Source organism: Rutidosis leptorrhynchoides, chromosome 10 (assembly GCF_046630445.1).
Source record: "Rutidosis leptorrhynchoides isolate AG116_Rl617_1_P2 chromosome 10, CSIRO_AGI_Rlap_v1, whole genome shotgun sequence".
In the NCBI taxonomy this organism is placed as follows: Eukaryota; Viridiplantae; Streptophyta; class Magnoliopsida; order Asterales; family Asteraceae; genus Rutidosis; species Rutidosis leptorrhynchoides.
In genome coordinates, this window is record NC_092342.1 from 8,247,934 (window position 1) to 8,264,740 (window position 16,807).

The following is a 16,807-nucleotide window of genomic DNA, read 5'->3' on the forward strand; positions in this document are numbered from 1 at the left end:
AAAAGTGGTCTTGCTCGGGGATCTAAAATGAGCCAACAAATTTCAAAGGAAACTCATTATCAAACTCTTAAAAAGGTACAAATCAATCATGAAGTAAATAATTATACTTATTTTGACAATTATTTTATGCCATATGATACCCTAATACACACTTTGAGTGATAACATGTACTGTCTTTATTTCACCTACAGCTGCCATTATATAAGGAGTGTCGCTGGCACCGTCTTCTATGGTTGAGGTTTTGCAATGACACTTGAATAAAAACTTCAGTTTGAATGTGTAGTTTTCTTAATATGTTATGTATACTATTCTTTTTTTTTACATACATTGAATTTTTTGAATCATTTAAGTATAATGAATAATGATGTTCAAGTACCATTGTATGTCATTTATGTGTCATGGCTTACATACATGACAATATGGACAAGTCGGACGACTAACTGAGGCTTCAACATATGTTCTTTCTACTTTTCATTTATAAAATTACATTCTTCATTTGTAAGGGAAATTGGTCGGGTCATGTGAGTACAAAACAAAATTACATAATTAACTTTCAATACAATCTACTTCAATTTTGGTAAACACTATTAGTAATGAACGATTCAGTCATTGTAATTTTATCATTGCCAATACAACGTCTTCGAATACTATTATATTATTGTCAAAACTTGCTAATGCACGGGCTCCTTTAATCTATATATGCAGATTGCATGTCACAACAATCTAAATAAGGTTTCAATCATTGCAGAATTCAATCTCTATCGGATTGGCGTTCGTTATGGAGGAAGATCATTGTTTGAAGGAGTGCTTCACGAGTACCCCAAAAGAACATACTTGTGGAGTGTCTACCTGGACCAAGTACATGATCTCCCCAATTATTGCAATCATGTCTGTCTTTATTATACAGTTAATTGATATAAGATTTTACATTTCAAGTTTTTATTATTAAGATTCGTCGTGCAACGCACAGACTCTTAAAGGCTAGATTCAAAGTCTATTAGTTCATGAACTTTAACGGGCTCCCTTATGAACCTTACAGGTATATTGTTTGATTAAGAGTCGTTGTTAGACAATTAGCAATAACGGGCTCCTTTATGAACCTTAACTGTGCATTGTGATACAATTAGCAATAACTGACAATAACGAGCTCCCCTGATTATCTTCGATTAAAACTCTGTTCGATTCACCAACATGTTGTTTTATGGTTCTTGTCAGTGGGAAAAGAGTTAAAAGTGAACGTAATTGTGTTAACTTCTCCATGTGAAGGTCGAAAATGTTTATGTTTTTGGCGAGATTTTTGTACCAGGTATGACATTTTAGATCTATTATAAATTTGTAATTTTTTCATACACTTAATCGATCCCAATACGAGTGCTTTCTAGTACTATTTAATCGGGCTCATAATGTGTTTTTTAAACATTAGGTGTGTTTTTTTAAACATTAGGTGTGTTTTTTTAAACTTTATGTAACAGATTAATGTGTGGTATTGTAATATATGATTGGTGTCAGTATTTTCATAAATTTATATTATTATCGTTATGTACATACTGAAATGATATATGTAACGGTTTTTGCGCGGTTTGGTACCAATCCGTGCAACGCACGGACTCTAAAACCATATAATATCGCTATTTCATATACATTTGCAATATACTATATTAAATTTTTCGGATGAGTACCCGTGCAACGCACGGGCTCATAAATCTAGTATACGTGTAAAATGGTAAATATTATGTTACATTAATAAGTATTGTTTGTAAATATTGTTCCATATGTTTCAAAAATTTCGACTTAGAATTATTGTTTTGTTTGACTTATTGTTAAATTTTGATTATATTTACGAATTGTCTATTATTCGCTTCAGTCAATGAGATATTTTAGTTAGAAAAAATTTATAAAACGTAATTAACAAGATAAATTGCTATATTGAATGTTTTATTACCAACAATAGAGTTGTAATCAGAAGAAAACAAGTAAAAAGTTGAGAACCAAGGAACACATCTCAGTCTTTGGATCTTTTTTGATCAATGCACCAGATTAAACCACCAATTTGTACTGGAAGGGTATTTTTGTCATTTGCCAATTACACCCTTACGTATTTGACAAAACCACGAAGGCTATCGATCAAATCCCTCAAAACCCTAACAGGCTCCTGGCGATCGGTGATTAACGTTTCTCCGGTGACCGATCGGTCATCTTCAACCTCATTAACACCGTTATAGCTCCGATTTATGATCATACGATTCTAACGGATTTAACGTTGATTCGTAAAAGCAGCCGATCACTCAAAAATTGCAGGATATACGAATTCTTCTCAAAATCAATTGATATTCACCTTTAATTTAAGCAAAATGGAACCAGAAATCGATATCAGTAACGAAGAACAAATCAAAATCCAAAATGCTGAAGGTATGTGTATTGTTTCTTCTTTAATCACATGTGATTAAATTTGGATGAAACAGTATTTACTTTGAATTTGAGTAATTTCTTTGTCAATCACATGTAATTTCCAGTTAAAGTGATAATCATAAATAGAATGAAGACAGAAAGTGAACTGTTGTAAATTTCAAGTTAGTCAATCACATGTGATTGAGTTTAATGATATGTATTTTGTTGCATGATCGTTTCACTGCTGCGAATCAAATTGTCCAATCAATTAATCAATGGAAGAAGAATACGAAGCAATGGAGCCAGAAAACAAACCAATTGAAGTAGAATACGAGATCAGTGATGAAGAAATTATAGATAACGCTACAGGTATGTTTTTTTTCGTATTGGATCACATGTGATTGGGTATTATGATGATACATTACTGTGATTTAATACCTGTGATTATACTGTGATTGTATATATTCAATCACATGTGATTATCTTTATTTAATCACATGTGATTTTGTTTTATGTTAATACCTGTGATTATACGTATGATGAAATAAAACATATTGTAAATTTTTTCGTATTGGATCACATGTGATTGGGTATTATGATGATACATTACTGTGATTTAATACCTGTGATTATACTGTGATTGTATTTATTCAATCACATGTGATTATGTTTATTTAATCACATGTGATTTTGTTTTATGATAATACTATATGTGATATGTATATCTGTGTCTCTTATCATGCACTTGTTTCTTGTTAAAAATCACTTGTGATTGTTAAAGTCATTTGTCATATGAATGAGTGAATAACAGTTAAATCACATGTGATTGTCTTTATTAGATATGAATGAGTGAAAGTAACATATTAGTCAGTGATCATGTGTTAGTTGTTTAAGTTATATTTAGTGAACATTTAAATGCGATTGTCTATTTTTTTTTTGACAGGTATAGATACACCAAAAGTAGCTACAACACGTAAAAACGAAACACCAGGTGGTTCATTGTATTATGCACCAATCGTTGATGAGAGTTTACTACCAGTTGTTGGAAAAAATTATGGAACACTTGAAGAGTGTGAAAAAATGTATAGGTTATACGCGTTTCATGCATGTTTTGACATACGAAAGTCAACTCAAAAGACTACAAAATCTGGGTTGGTGAAGCAGAAATATTACTTGTGCAATAGAGGTGGTGTGCCAATGCAAGTGAACTTTGACACATTGCAAAGTAGTAAAAATCCAATTAGGAAAAGCAACATGGAATGCATCGGATGTAGGGCTAGGGTTAAATTCGATTGGGTGTATGGAACTAATACGTTTATACTGTCCGACTTTCAAGAACACCATAATCATGAGTTGCTACCCCAATAGTACCGACATTTAAGTAAAGCGGAAAGACAGATGAATTATGCAGAGCAGTTGTTTGTATACCATTCGTCAGTGTCAAATATTGGTCCAACAAAAGCATACGAAGTTTATAGCAATATGAAAGGGTCTGAGAAAAATGTGCATGGGACTGTAACTGATTTCAGAAACTGGAGACGAGATTTGAATGTTTTTATCTATGTAAGTGATTCTCAAATGCTCGTTAACAAAATGGAAGAACGGAAGAAATATGTTCCTGGTTTTTCATTTGAGTACAAGCTTGAAAAAAGTCAACTACATTCAATTTTCTGGGCCGATGAAGTTGCAAAATGTAACTACAAGGAGTTTAGTGACATAATCTCATTTGATGCAACATATAGAACGAACAGGTATATTTTCTGGCTCACTAGACTCTCTAATCACATGTGATTGACATGTTTTCTGGCTCACCAGAGTTTGTAATCACTTGTGATTGACATGTTTTCTGGATCATTAAAGTTTATAATCACTTGTGATTGACATGTTTTCTTGGCTCATTATAGTTTCTGATCACATGTGATTGACATGTTATTTGGCTCATTACAATTTCTAATCACATGTGATTGACATGTTAATTGGCTTATTGACAGGTACAACATGAAATTTGTACCATTTACTGGCATAGATAACCGCCATAGGTGTGTCACTGTTGCTGCGGGATTGATCAGGGATGAAACAGTCGAGAGTTACACATGGCTTCTTACATGTTTCATGAAGACATTCGGGAAAGAGCCAAACATGATAGTGATAGATCAGGACAAATCAATGGCGATAGCAATAAAAGCAGTTTTTAAGACGGCAAATCATAGAATATGCATGTGGCACATTATGCAAAAGGTGCCATCAAAGGTATGAATTTTGTTATCAAACAACAAATGTATTTAATCACATGTGATTGAAATGTTTAATGATACATGATTTGCTTAATATGAATGATTAAAAAATGATATGTAATTACAGATTCCAGAAGCAATTCCTACTATTGAAGATGAAGTAGAAAAAGACTTAAAGAATAGACTTAATAAGCTTGTTTGGAATATGTATATCGAACCAAATGTATACCGATTTCTCACTGAAAAATGATAGTTGGTTCAAACATATGTTTGATATTAGATCAACTTGGATACCAGCATATTTTATCGACACTGAAATGTTTGGTTTGATGCGAACTACTTCAAGATCTGAGAGTGAGAATGCTTTTTTCAAACTTTACAAGATCAGCAGCAAATCTGTTAACTTTTATGGACGGCTTTGAATCTGCAATGTTAAAACAGAGGTCAAAGCAAGAATCTTTGGATGCACAGATAATCAAGAAAAATCCAAAATTGTTAACTCAGTTGAAAATTGAAAAGCATGCATTAAAGGTTTACACACATGCTATTTTTGCAATCGTTCAAAAAGAGATTTATGAAGCATTGTATAGCTGTTTATTGGTAAAATGGACAAGGAGGAAGAAACAGAAATCTATGTTGTTAAAGAGGAAAAAGAGAAGACAAAAGAGGGTTCGAATGAAGAAAAACAATTCTTCCATTACAAGATAAAATATATTTACATCTATGTTTTATGTTTATAATCACATATGATTCCTGATTCAAAAATGTAGCCACTTATATTAGAACCTGAGAAAAACATTTACATGTCTGTTTATATATGTAATCACCTGTGATTGGCCAATCCAATCAAAATCTTTTTATCAATCACATGTGATTGATAATATAATTTTTTTTTATAAGGTACTTCATAACAGCAAAGACGGATCAATGGTATGTACATGTAGACACTATCTGCGATATGGTCTTCTGTGTAGACACTGTTTTTGGGTTTTAAAGAACAAGAACATAGAAGAAATCCCTGAAAAATACATAATGAGACGTTGGAGAAGGGACATAATACCACCCGAGTTAAGATCAAGGAGAAATAGATATGGCAATGAAAACATAGTTGTACATGATTCTGTTAATGAAATTACCTCAGTTGTTTATGATTGTGTGGAACTTGTAGGCAGTGATGAAAAGATGCTAAAAGTGGTTCTTGAAAAACTTAAATTGTTGAAGAAAGAAGTTGAAGCTCAAGTGCCAAAACCGTCAAAGAAGAAAGATGATATAATTGGAAACATGATTGGAGTTTCAAAGCCTAGTACAATAGAAATACAAAACCCACCCGTTCGGATTTACAAAGGATGTGCAAATGATAAGCGTCTAATGAGTGGAAAAGAGAAAGCAAAAAGAGAAAGTTTGCTTGTGGTAAATGTGGACGTGACGATCACAATCAGAGGACTTGTGACAAAAAAAAGAAAGCAAAAGAACAAGCAGAAACTTCAGAAATATGAAGTTACTACTGAATTATTTAACGATTTTTTTTATTTTTTTATTCTCTTTCATACAATTGTGAATTTCTGATGTTCCTATGAAATGCTTGAATTACATTTTTTATGTTTTTATTTTCATACAATTGTGAGGTGTTTCAATCATATATGATTAGATAAGCCAATGAAGAATCATAAGTGATTGGTAGATAATGAATAAGTGATTAAAAACACAAGTGATTGCCAATACAGAATCCCAAGTGATTAACAATGAAGAATCACAAGTGATTGGTAGATAATGAATAACTGATTAAAAACACAAGTGATTGCCAATACAGAATCACAAGTGATTAACAATGAAGAATCACAAGTGATTGGTAAATAATGAATAGGTGATTAAAAACACAAGTGATTGCCAATGAAGAATCACAAGTGATTGGTAACTGATTAAAAACACAAGTGATTGCCAATACAGAATCACAAGTGATTGGTGATTAACAATGCAGAATCACAAGTGATTGGTGATTAACAATGAAAAACACAAATGATTGCCAAATACAGAATCACTAGTGATTAACAATGCAGAATCACAAGTGATTGGTGATTAACAATGAAAAACACAAATGATTGCCAAATACAGAATCACTAGTGATTAACAATGCAGAATCAAAAGTGATTGGTGATTAACAATGCAGAATCACAAGTGATTGGTGATTAACAATGAAAAACACAAATGATACAGAATCACAAGTGATTAACAATGAAGAATCACAAGTGATTAGTAGATAATGAATAACTGATTAAAAACACAAGTGATTGCCAATACAGAATCACAAGTGATTAACAATGAAGAATCACAAGTGATTGGTAACTGATTAAAAACACAAGTGATTGCCAATACAGAATCGCAAGTGATTAACAATGCAGAATCACAAGTGATTGGTGATTAACAATGCAAAATCACAAGTGATTGGTGATTAACAATGAAAAACATAAATGATTGCCAAATACAGAATCACTAGTGATTAACAATGCAGAATCACAAGTTATTGGTGATTAACAATGCAGAATCACAAGTGATTGGTGATTAACAATGAAAAACACAAATGATTGCCAAATACAGAATCACAAGTGATTAACAATGCATAATCACAAGTGATTGGTAGAGAATAAATAAATAATTAAAAATACAAGTGATTGTCAATCATAAACCATAGTATTACAAGTGATTAAAAACTATAGTCCATACAATGTGATTTACCATTCAACAAAAACATAGATATGCTAAAAAATATTGTGTACCAAATAACAAATTTGTTAACACATAAAAAGTTCAACAAAAATAACATCTTATATTTTTTTTCAACATAACACTTCACTTGATTTTTGGCAAGGACTCCTTTGATCTCTCAACCCGCTCATCTCTTGAGTTTTTTGCAGTCAAAACAACGTTCCTATATTCTTCTTTTGAATGAAGAATGTTGAACCGATTTGCATTTATAATCATCGGAATGCAAATTTAGAGGATGCGTTAAAATTTTTGCTGCATACCGAACTCTCAACTTCCTGAGCTGATTATTTTGAATCGATGATTCTGGAGCCAATTCCTCCGTCCAATCTGTCTCGGGTGTGGCTTTAAATCTGTCCATGTGGTACATGGCAAAAACTCCACAGTCAACAGCATTATCTCTCGTAATCCATGACATCTTGATTCTACTTGGATGAATTTCTTGAATCTTCTTCGCCATTGGATGATTTTGCAATTTAAGATGCTCACCAAAGCGATATTGCTGAGAAAACAAATCAGAAAAATAAAGATCAGCTTTTCAAAATCACATGTGCTAATGATTGTTTGTAATGACATGTGATTATATCATTCAATCACATGTGATTGAATAGTCTAATGACATGTTTAAATTTACAAAACAAGTTAATTAAAAAAAAAAGATAAACTAACCACAAGGTTGCAAACTTTGAGATATTTTGCGTTGAAGTGCATCTTTAGTTTAGCATTGTCAAGTATGAAGAGCTTTAGAACTTTCAAATCAAACACAAGGACAAAGAAATGATCATTTCTGCAGATTGGGAAAAACACCTGTAGAAAAGAATTAAAATAAAACAATTAATTTTCAGCATAAAAAAATAAATTAATTATTATATTACAGAAAAAATAACAAAAATGTAAAGTAAAATAACATACCAGCTCAGTTTTGCGGAAAGAAACATCGTTGGGAAACACTTTAAACAATGATGACGCATTTTCTTGAAATGACTTGAGTTTAGCTTCTTTTTTCAAACTGTTGTCATACATGTATGACCACTGTATAAAATAAACGAACATATATTAAAAACTGTAACAAAATAAATGCAAACAATAAATATGATTGGCATGCTGAATCACAGGCATGTAGAATCACAAGTGATTAGCATGTAGAATCACACATGCTGAATCACAAGTGATTGGCATGCTGATTCACAAGTGATTATACAGTATGATATATGTACCTAAAATTTAAAAGTTAACTTACAATGATTGACGTTGGAAAGAAAAACTTTGTTCGGCTGGCTGGATCTCTATACCTACGCTCGTGATTTAGTATAAAACTCCAAATATCAATCACACCAGCCTCAATATATAAATCAGGACAAAGTGATTCCATCGTGATACGATGAACATTCCAACCGACATTTTTAACTTCAAATACAAGATCACTAAAAAATACAATAAAACAGAATTACTATTTGTCAAATACTGATTCTACGTTTGATTAATAACATGTGACTGCAAAACATAATCACTTGTGATTGACTAATATAATCACATGTGAATCAAATGATATAAAGTGCTAGTTAGATTAAGAAAAAAGTATAGAAAACTCACAAGCATTTCTTTGCATTGAAAACAAATCCATAGCCAAAGCTAGTTCGGAGTTAGTCAACAGGTCCGAAACTGCCGTCAACCTATTGACATATGGAGAAGCCATAGCAACTTTCGTAGATCTCATAATCAGTTTCTTTTTTCCCTTCTTAGACTTCTTCTCCTCACTAACATCCTCCTGAGATAAAAGATGAAAAGTTGGAGGGGTTAAACTCTTAAATGTTGGTGTATTATGAACAGCTAACGTTGGAAGACTATCCAATGTTGTGGGTGCATTAACAAGTAAAGAAACAATTTCACAACATTCAACAACCTCGTTAACATTCAGATCAAACCATTGTGTCAAAGAAGCTTGCTCTTCAACATCTACATCAGAATTATCGGCACCTTCACAAACTTCTTTTACAACATCTTCGGGACCCTTACCCTTACCCTCATCATCTTGATCAAGCCGTACAACTTCTTCATTAGAATTCACTTCATTCTCAGTTTCATGACCACTAACCTCATCATCTTCATCACACTCAGTCTCTTCTTCTTCTTCTTCTTCTTCTTCTTCTTCTTCTTCTTCTTCTTCTTCTTCTTCTTCTTCTTCTTCTTCTTCTTCTTCTTCTTCTTCTTCTTCTTCTTCTTCTTCTTCTTCTTCTTCATCATCATGCTTTTCTTTATCCTTATCATCATCATCATCATCATTAACATCATCATCATTATAATCATCATTAGCAGCCTTCTCCTCGCACTCAACCATCTTCGAATCATTTTTAACCTTAATCTCTTTATCCTCAGCCTTCTTCTCATCATCCTCAGACTTCTTTTCAAGCTTTTCCTCAACATCACCATCATTGATTCTAAAAACTTGCTTCAATCTACTTTGATAAGATATCAAAGTCTTCTCATTTGGAAATTTTGATAAACCTTCAGTTATTTTCTTCAACAGAAATTGTTTCAAGTCATCAACCATTTTGAATTTCTCGTCAATGACTTGAAAATATTCCTGCAAATAATATGAAAAAAGGTTGGAATAAGTATGAAAAATCACAAGTGATTATGTAAATTCAATCACAAGTGATTGGCATGCATAATCACAAGTGATTGGCAGAATCACAAGTGATTGGCATGCATAATCACAAGTGATTAGCATGCATAATCACAAGTGATATTAATACGTATGAATGAGTTTAAAAAAATCATGTAGAATCACAAGTCATATGAATGAGTTTAAAAAATACCTCAAGTAGACCAAAATTATCATTGTTATCTTCAATTTTTAAAAAGCCCTCTCTATCTGCTTCTGGATCATACTTTGGTGCAAGTTCCAAAGTACCAAATGATCCAAGTGAAGCCTCTTTGTTTGCACGAACAGTAATGGCACCTTTTCAGTTCTTAAAAACTGGACGTCCACGAACAACAGGAAAGAGATCAAACTTGGTCCTGTCCAGATATAGCAGCTAAGACAAAAAGAGTAAAAAAAATAATTAAAGTTATTAACCAAATTGTCAAAATAGATGTAACAAGCATAAAAACAATGGACAAGACAACTCACAGAAAGAAAGATAGCAGCACCATTGTAGAAACTCTTCTTGGGAAAGTTTCTGTTCCAAAAATTTTTGCTATACTTCAATGAATTAAGAAGATAACTACACCAGTTGATGCTTGATATAGCAACATCATCAGCCAGCCTTGTCAACACATAATCAGTCAACACCCGGTTTCTTTCACACGTAACCATCGTGTTCATGAATAACATTATAAAATTCATCTCAAAAATGCTATCGACTTCAGGTGAGCTCAGAATCAAATTACAAAGTGTTGATGAACGGTAGCTCATACCTTCTTCAAACTGAGCCTTCCAACTTTTAACAAAAGCACTATCAATCTTAATTTCCAAAGAGCCTATGTCAACACCATCGTCTTCAATTCCAAAGACGTCTTTGACTGCTTCAGCATCAACTTTAATATCCCCTTTTCTCGTTCGTATAACCATAGCATCACCATCAAAGTTATCAACAACATAGTAAGCTAGGTTACCGGGTAACTCATTTATGTTGAAGCCAATTAAAGAACTAAACCCAAGTCTACGAACACATTCTTTTTGCTCATCGGTCAAAGAGCACATAACGTTCACAAATTGCGCAGGAGTGGTCCTAAGCCTGAGAGCAGGCAACTTGGAACTTTCAGGTTTATCAACAGCAACACCACCTTTTCGTTTCAGTTTTGGTTTACTATCTTCATTGGTAGAGGGATGTTCTTTCCTCTTACCTGTAAAAAAGCATTTTACAAAAGTAGATCAGTAACATTAAACCAAATAAATAACAGATGAGGTCAATTGTTAACATCTATTTGTAATCACATTTGATTGAAACCAGGAAAGTGATTGGTAATGCAGAATCACAAGTGATTGGCAAAGCAGAATCACAAGTGATTGGCAAAGCAGAATCACAAGTGATTGGTAAATGCAGAATCACAAGTGATTGTCAAAGCAGAATCACAAATGATTGGTAAATGCAGAATCACAAGTAATTGGTAAAATGCATAAATCAAAAGTGATGGCATTAATCACTAACATTACAATGGACAAAATACATGCAGAGAAATAACTGTAAAACATGTAAATATAATGGTAAATAACACACATAAGATAATCACAAACAAATCACATGTGATTTGAAAAAGAAACACGAATCACTATATCTCTAAAAAAAACCCTAAAAATTTAAGAAAACAATGAAATACAATAAACAGTTGATTGATTGCTGAAAAAAACATAGTAAACACAAACAAATCACGAAGCAATATCTCTAAAAAAACTAAAAAAATTAAGAAAACAATGAAAATAGAACAAACACTTGATTAATTGCGAAATAAAACATAGTAAAATTACCTAGAGCTTTGGCCGGAGCTTTTAGTTTAGCCGGAGCTTTTGTTTTCGCCGGATCTTGTATTTTGGTCGAAGCTTGTGATTTCGCCGGACCTTGAGCTTTAACCAAAGATTGTGCTTTACCCGAAGCATGTGTTTTAGCCGGAGATTCAGATGATTTCGCCATTGGTTATAGATGGATTAATGAAGATGAAACGTTTGATTGTTGATCGAATCGAAGAAACCTAATATAATTGATGGCGATGAAGAAATTCGTTCCAGATGGAAAATCCTAGAATGGAGATAGAGAGAGAAAAACGTTACAGATGGTGTGTGCAATAGTGAGGAATGCACGAGATGGGTGGAGTGTGTGTACAAAATTTTTGCAGTAAAATGACGAAATTGCCCCTCCGCCCAAAATTACATATATTTTGATCCATTTAATCTCAGCCATTGATCAGCACTAATCCAAGGGCTGAAAATCAGTCCCCCAAACCCAAGGTAAAACTTGAACTCAAATGAATATCCTTCACCAACAATAAAAAGGACTTAATTAAAATCTTAATGCTTTTGTTCTTATTATTTAGAGTGTAATAGACAATACTTTTTAAATAAACAAAAATAGTGGAGGGATTACATAATGTTTAATGCTATATCTGAAGGTCGTCAAGTTAATTTGTTTGTATTTTTAAATCACTCATTTATAAAAATAATCTTGTAAGTAACTCAAGTTTATCATTCAGTGTGTAGGGCACCAATACTTAAAAAAATAATTTTGTAGGTCATCTAAATTTGTATATGTGTTGTTCCATATTATATTAAATTCGTAAAAAAACTCATAGAAAAAATGTAAAGAAACGCAAATACTCATGTACTTGAAAATAATTAAATTATAGAATAACATACGAACTTTGGTGGCCAACAAAATTGTTTTTAAATATGAGTGACATGCATAAAAAGATAAACTTGAGTATGTTATAAATTATTTTCAAATATGATTGACTTTCAAACATAAAACAATAAATTTGAGTGATTTTTCGATATATAATTTCTTAGAAAAACCATAATAATATTAGCTTTACTCGTTACGAAGTATTAGTTATTATTATTTGAGTTGTAATCACTTGCATCCATTAATTTGCTTGAAATCGAAGGGACCAATGAGAGCGCGACATGTGGCGCGAAATCACATGTGATTGGAAAAAAAAAAAAATTTAAAAAATTTTTTTACGAAAAAAAAAAATTTTCACAATTTTTTTTAGAATTTTTTTTTTACAATCACAGGTGATTATGCATGTCAATCACATGTAATTATGCATGTTAAATCCAATCACATGTGATTATGCACGTCAAATCCAATCACATGTGATTGTGCAGGTAAATCACATGTGATTGTAGAAAAAAAATTTCGAAAAAAAATTAAAAAAAAATTTGTTTTATCTAAAAAAAAAAATTTGAAATTTTTTTTTAATCACATGTGATTTCGCGCCACATGTCACGCTCTCATTGGTTCTTTTGATCTCAACTTAATTTATGGACTCAAATGAATATTCCTTATTATTATTTACTGTAATAATTAACAACATGTTATAATTCAGTAGGCTTATAACTACCTTTAGTGGTTTGATTCTTGATGTTATAATTCAGTAGGCTTATAACTACCTTTAGTGGTTTGATTCTTGATGTTATAATTCAGTAGGCTTATAACTACCTTTAGTGATTTGATTCTTGATTTAGAGTACTAATAATGAAGTGTAAGAACAAAGATGATAATGGAGAGAAAGAAAGAAACACTTTGTAAGTGTGAGAAATGGTGCAAGTTTAATGCTTGCATTCATGAGTATTTATAGCCTAAAATCTCAATATAAAAATACATACTTTGTGTACCAAAATTGACTATATGTATACACCAAAATTGACTATCCATATCTATATTATTATTATTATTATAACACTCCCCCTTGGATAGCAATTTTATTTTGTTGAAGATCAACTATAAATTACTGCCTCGTTAAAAACCTTGCTAAAGAAAACCCAGTGGAAAAAAACTTTAGCTAAGGGAAAAAGAGTGCAGCATGGAGTTGACTCCCCCTCAAGTAGATATCGCTTCAGCTGTTACATCTTTTGAACATGTCTCATGCCAATGTTATGAACGTGTGTTCTGAAAATAGCAGTTGGAAGTGCTTTCGTGAAAAGATCAGCAGAGTTTTTGCTAGATTGCACATATCTCATTTCAATCTGGTTGTCCTTAATGAGATTTTGAGTGTATGAGAAGAATCTAGGTGGTATGTGTTTTGTTCGGTCACTTTTGATATACCCTTCTTTCATCTGTGCTATGCAAGCTGCATTATCTTCATAGATAGTTGTTGGACTTTTATCGCGTTCTAGTCCACAAGAATCAGTAATGAGTTGTGTCATTGATCTCAACCAAAAACATTCTCGAGTAGCTTCATGTAATGCAATCACTTCGGCATGATTTGACGATGTAGCAACAAGTGTTTGTTTTTGAGAACGCCATGATATTGCAGTACCTCCATTTAGGAATACATATCCAGTTTGAGATTTAGCTTTATGTGGATCAGATAAATAACCTGCATCTGCATAACCAACCAAATCTTGTTTTGATTCGTTAGAATAAAATAATCCTAAATCAGTAGTTCCTCGAAGGTATCGAAATATGTGTTTGATCCCATTCCAGTGTCTTTTGGTAGGAGCAGAGCTGAACCTTGCCAACAAATTAACTGCAAAAGAAATGTCAGGTCTTGTACAATTTGTAAGATACATAAGAGCTCCAATTGCACTAAGATATGGTACTTCTGGTCCAAGAATGTCTTCTTGATCTTCACATGGACGAAATGGATCAGCTTCAACATTGAGTGATCTAACAACCATAGGAGTACTTAATGGTTTTGCCTTGTCCATATTGAAACGTTTCAAAATCTTTTCAGTATATGTTGTTTGATGTACAAGTAAACCATTAGGCATATGCTCAATTTGTAAACCAAGACAATACTTGGTTTTTCCGAGATCTTTCATTTCAAATTCTTTCTTTAGAAGTTGAATGGCTTCATGGATCTCTTTATTTGTACCTATGATGTTAAGATCATCAACATAAACAGCTATGATCACATATCCGGATGTTGTTTTCTTAATGAAAACACAAGGGCAAGTAAGATTATTTGTATACCCTTTGCTTATCAAGTAATCACTTAATCGGTTATACCACATACGTCCCGATTGTTTTAACCCATATAAAGATCTTTGTAATTTAATCGAATACATTTCTTTGGGTTTTGCATTTGATGCTTCTGGTACCTTAAATCCTTCAGGTATCTTCATATATATATCACTATCAAGTGATCCATATAGATAAGCAGTCACAACATCCATGAGATGCATTTCTAAATTTTTAGAAACTGCCAGACTGATTAAGTACCTAAAAGTAATTGCATCCATAACAGGAGAATAAGTTTCTTCATAATCAATTCCCGGTCTTTGAGAAAAACCTTGAGCTACAAGTCTAGCTTTATACCTTGTAACTTCATTTTTCTCATTTCTTTTTCGGACAAAAATCCATCTGTATCCTACAGGTTTCACATCTTTAGGAGTGAGAATGATGGATCCGAAAACTTTTCTTTTATTGAGTGATTCTAATTCAGCTCGTATTGCTTCTTTCCATTGAGCCCAATCATGTCTATTTTGACATTCAACCATAGATGTTGGTTCTGGATCATCATCATTATTCATGATGTCATATGCAACATTAAATGAAAATTTCTCATCAAGATTTTTCATTTCATTTCGGTTCCATAATATTTTTGAATATGCATAATTGATTGCAATTTCTGTATTGACATCATCAATCTCCTCTGCAGTAGGAGTACTGATTTGTGGTTCTTCTTGAACACTTTCTTTTACTTCATTATCAGCTGATTTTCTTTTTCGAGGATTTTTATCCTTTGAACCGATTGGTCTTCCACGTTTCTGACGTGGCAAAGATTCATGAGTGACGTTATTGCCAGCTTTTGGAATTTCAATTCGAGCTGGAGTATTTACTGCTGGTATATATGATTTTGTCACCGTTTTTGTATCTGTAAATGCATCAGGCAATTGATTTGCAAGTTCTTGTATATGCATTATCTTTTGAACTTCTGTCTCGCATTCTTTTGTGCGAGGATCAAGATACTTTAATTGAGGTTCACACCATGAAACATCATTTTCTTTATTTTTCATTTCTCCCCCTAATCTAGGGAACAATGTTTCATTAAAATGACAATCAGCAAAACGTGCTGTAAAAACGTCACCTGTCATAGGTTCAATATACCTTAATATTGAAGATGTTTCATATCCAACATATATTTCCAACCTCCTTTGAGGACCCATTTTTGTACGTTGTGGTGTCGCAATTGGAACATACACTGCACAACCAAATGTTCTAAGATGGGAAATATTTGGCTCTTGACCAAAAGCAAGTTGTAGGGGGGAATATTTATGACTTGCACTTGGTCTGATGCGAATCAATGCAGCAGCATGTAAAATTGCATGACCCCATATAGATACAGGGAGTTTTGTTCTCATTATCAATGGTCTAGCGATTAATTGTAAACGTTTAATCAATGACTCGGCTAAACCATTTTGTGTATGCACATGAGCAACAGAATGTTCAACAACAATTCCTATAGACATGCAATAGTCATTAAATGCTTGAGATGTAAATTCACCAGCATTATCAAGTCTCACCCTTTTAATGGTGTAATCAGGAAAATGAGCTCTCAATTTAATAATTTGGGCAAGAAATTTTGCAAATGCCACATTACGGCTTGATAACAGACAAACATGAGACCATCTGCTAGATGCGTCTATTAGAACCATGAAATATCTAAATGGTCCACATGGTGGATGAATTGGTCCACATATATCACCTTGAATTCTTTCAAGAAACATTGGTGATTCTTTCTCAACCTTAAGTGGTGAGGGT

At 32.6% G+C, this 16,807-nt stretch overlaps 1 protein-coding gene across 1 annotated transcript; it reads left to right on the forward strand.

Moving 5' to 3' along the window:
• Positions 1 to 3,786: 3,786 nt before the first annotated feature.
• LOC139869995 (uncharacterized) lies at positions 3,787 to 6,188 on the forward strand. The gene is made up of 6 exons (XM_071857852.1): positions 3,787 to 4,139; positions 4,380 to 4,638; positions 4,750 to 4,845; positions 5,064 to 5,291; positions 5,523 to 5,552; positions 5,619 to 6,188. Exons 1-6 carry the CDS (start codon positions 3,787 to 3,789, stop codon positions 6,186 to 6,188), a joined length of 1,536 nt encoding a protein of 511 aa, XP_071713953.1.
• Positions 6,189 to 16,807: the final 10,619 nt, after the last annotated feature.

Bases quoted from the DNA above. Each gene is read 5' to 3' on its own strand.
- LOC139869995 (XM_071857852.1), top strand. From the start codon at position 3,787: ATGAATTATGCAGAGCAGTTGTTTGTATACCATTCGTCAGTGTCAAAT. The intron at 4,846-5,063 runs GTATACCGATTT...ATGTTAAAACAG, and splicing joins ATATGTATATCGAACCAAAT to AGGTCAAAGCAAGAATCTTT. The intron at 5,553-5,618 runs GTATGTACATGT...TGGGTTTTAAAG, and splicing joins ACAGCAAAGACGGATCAATG to AACAAGAACATAGAAGAAAT.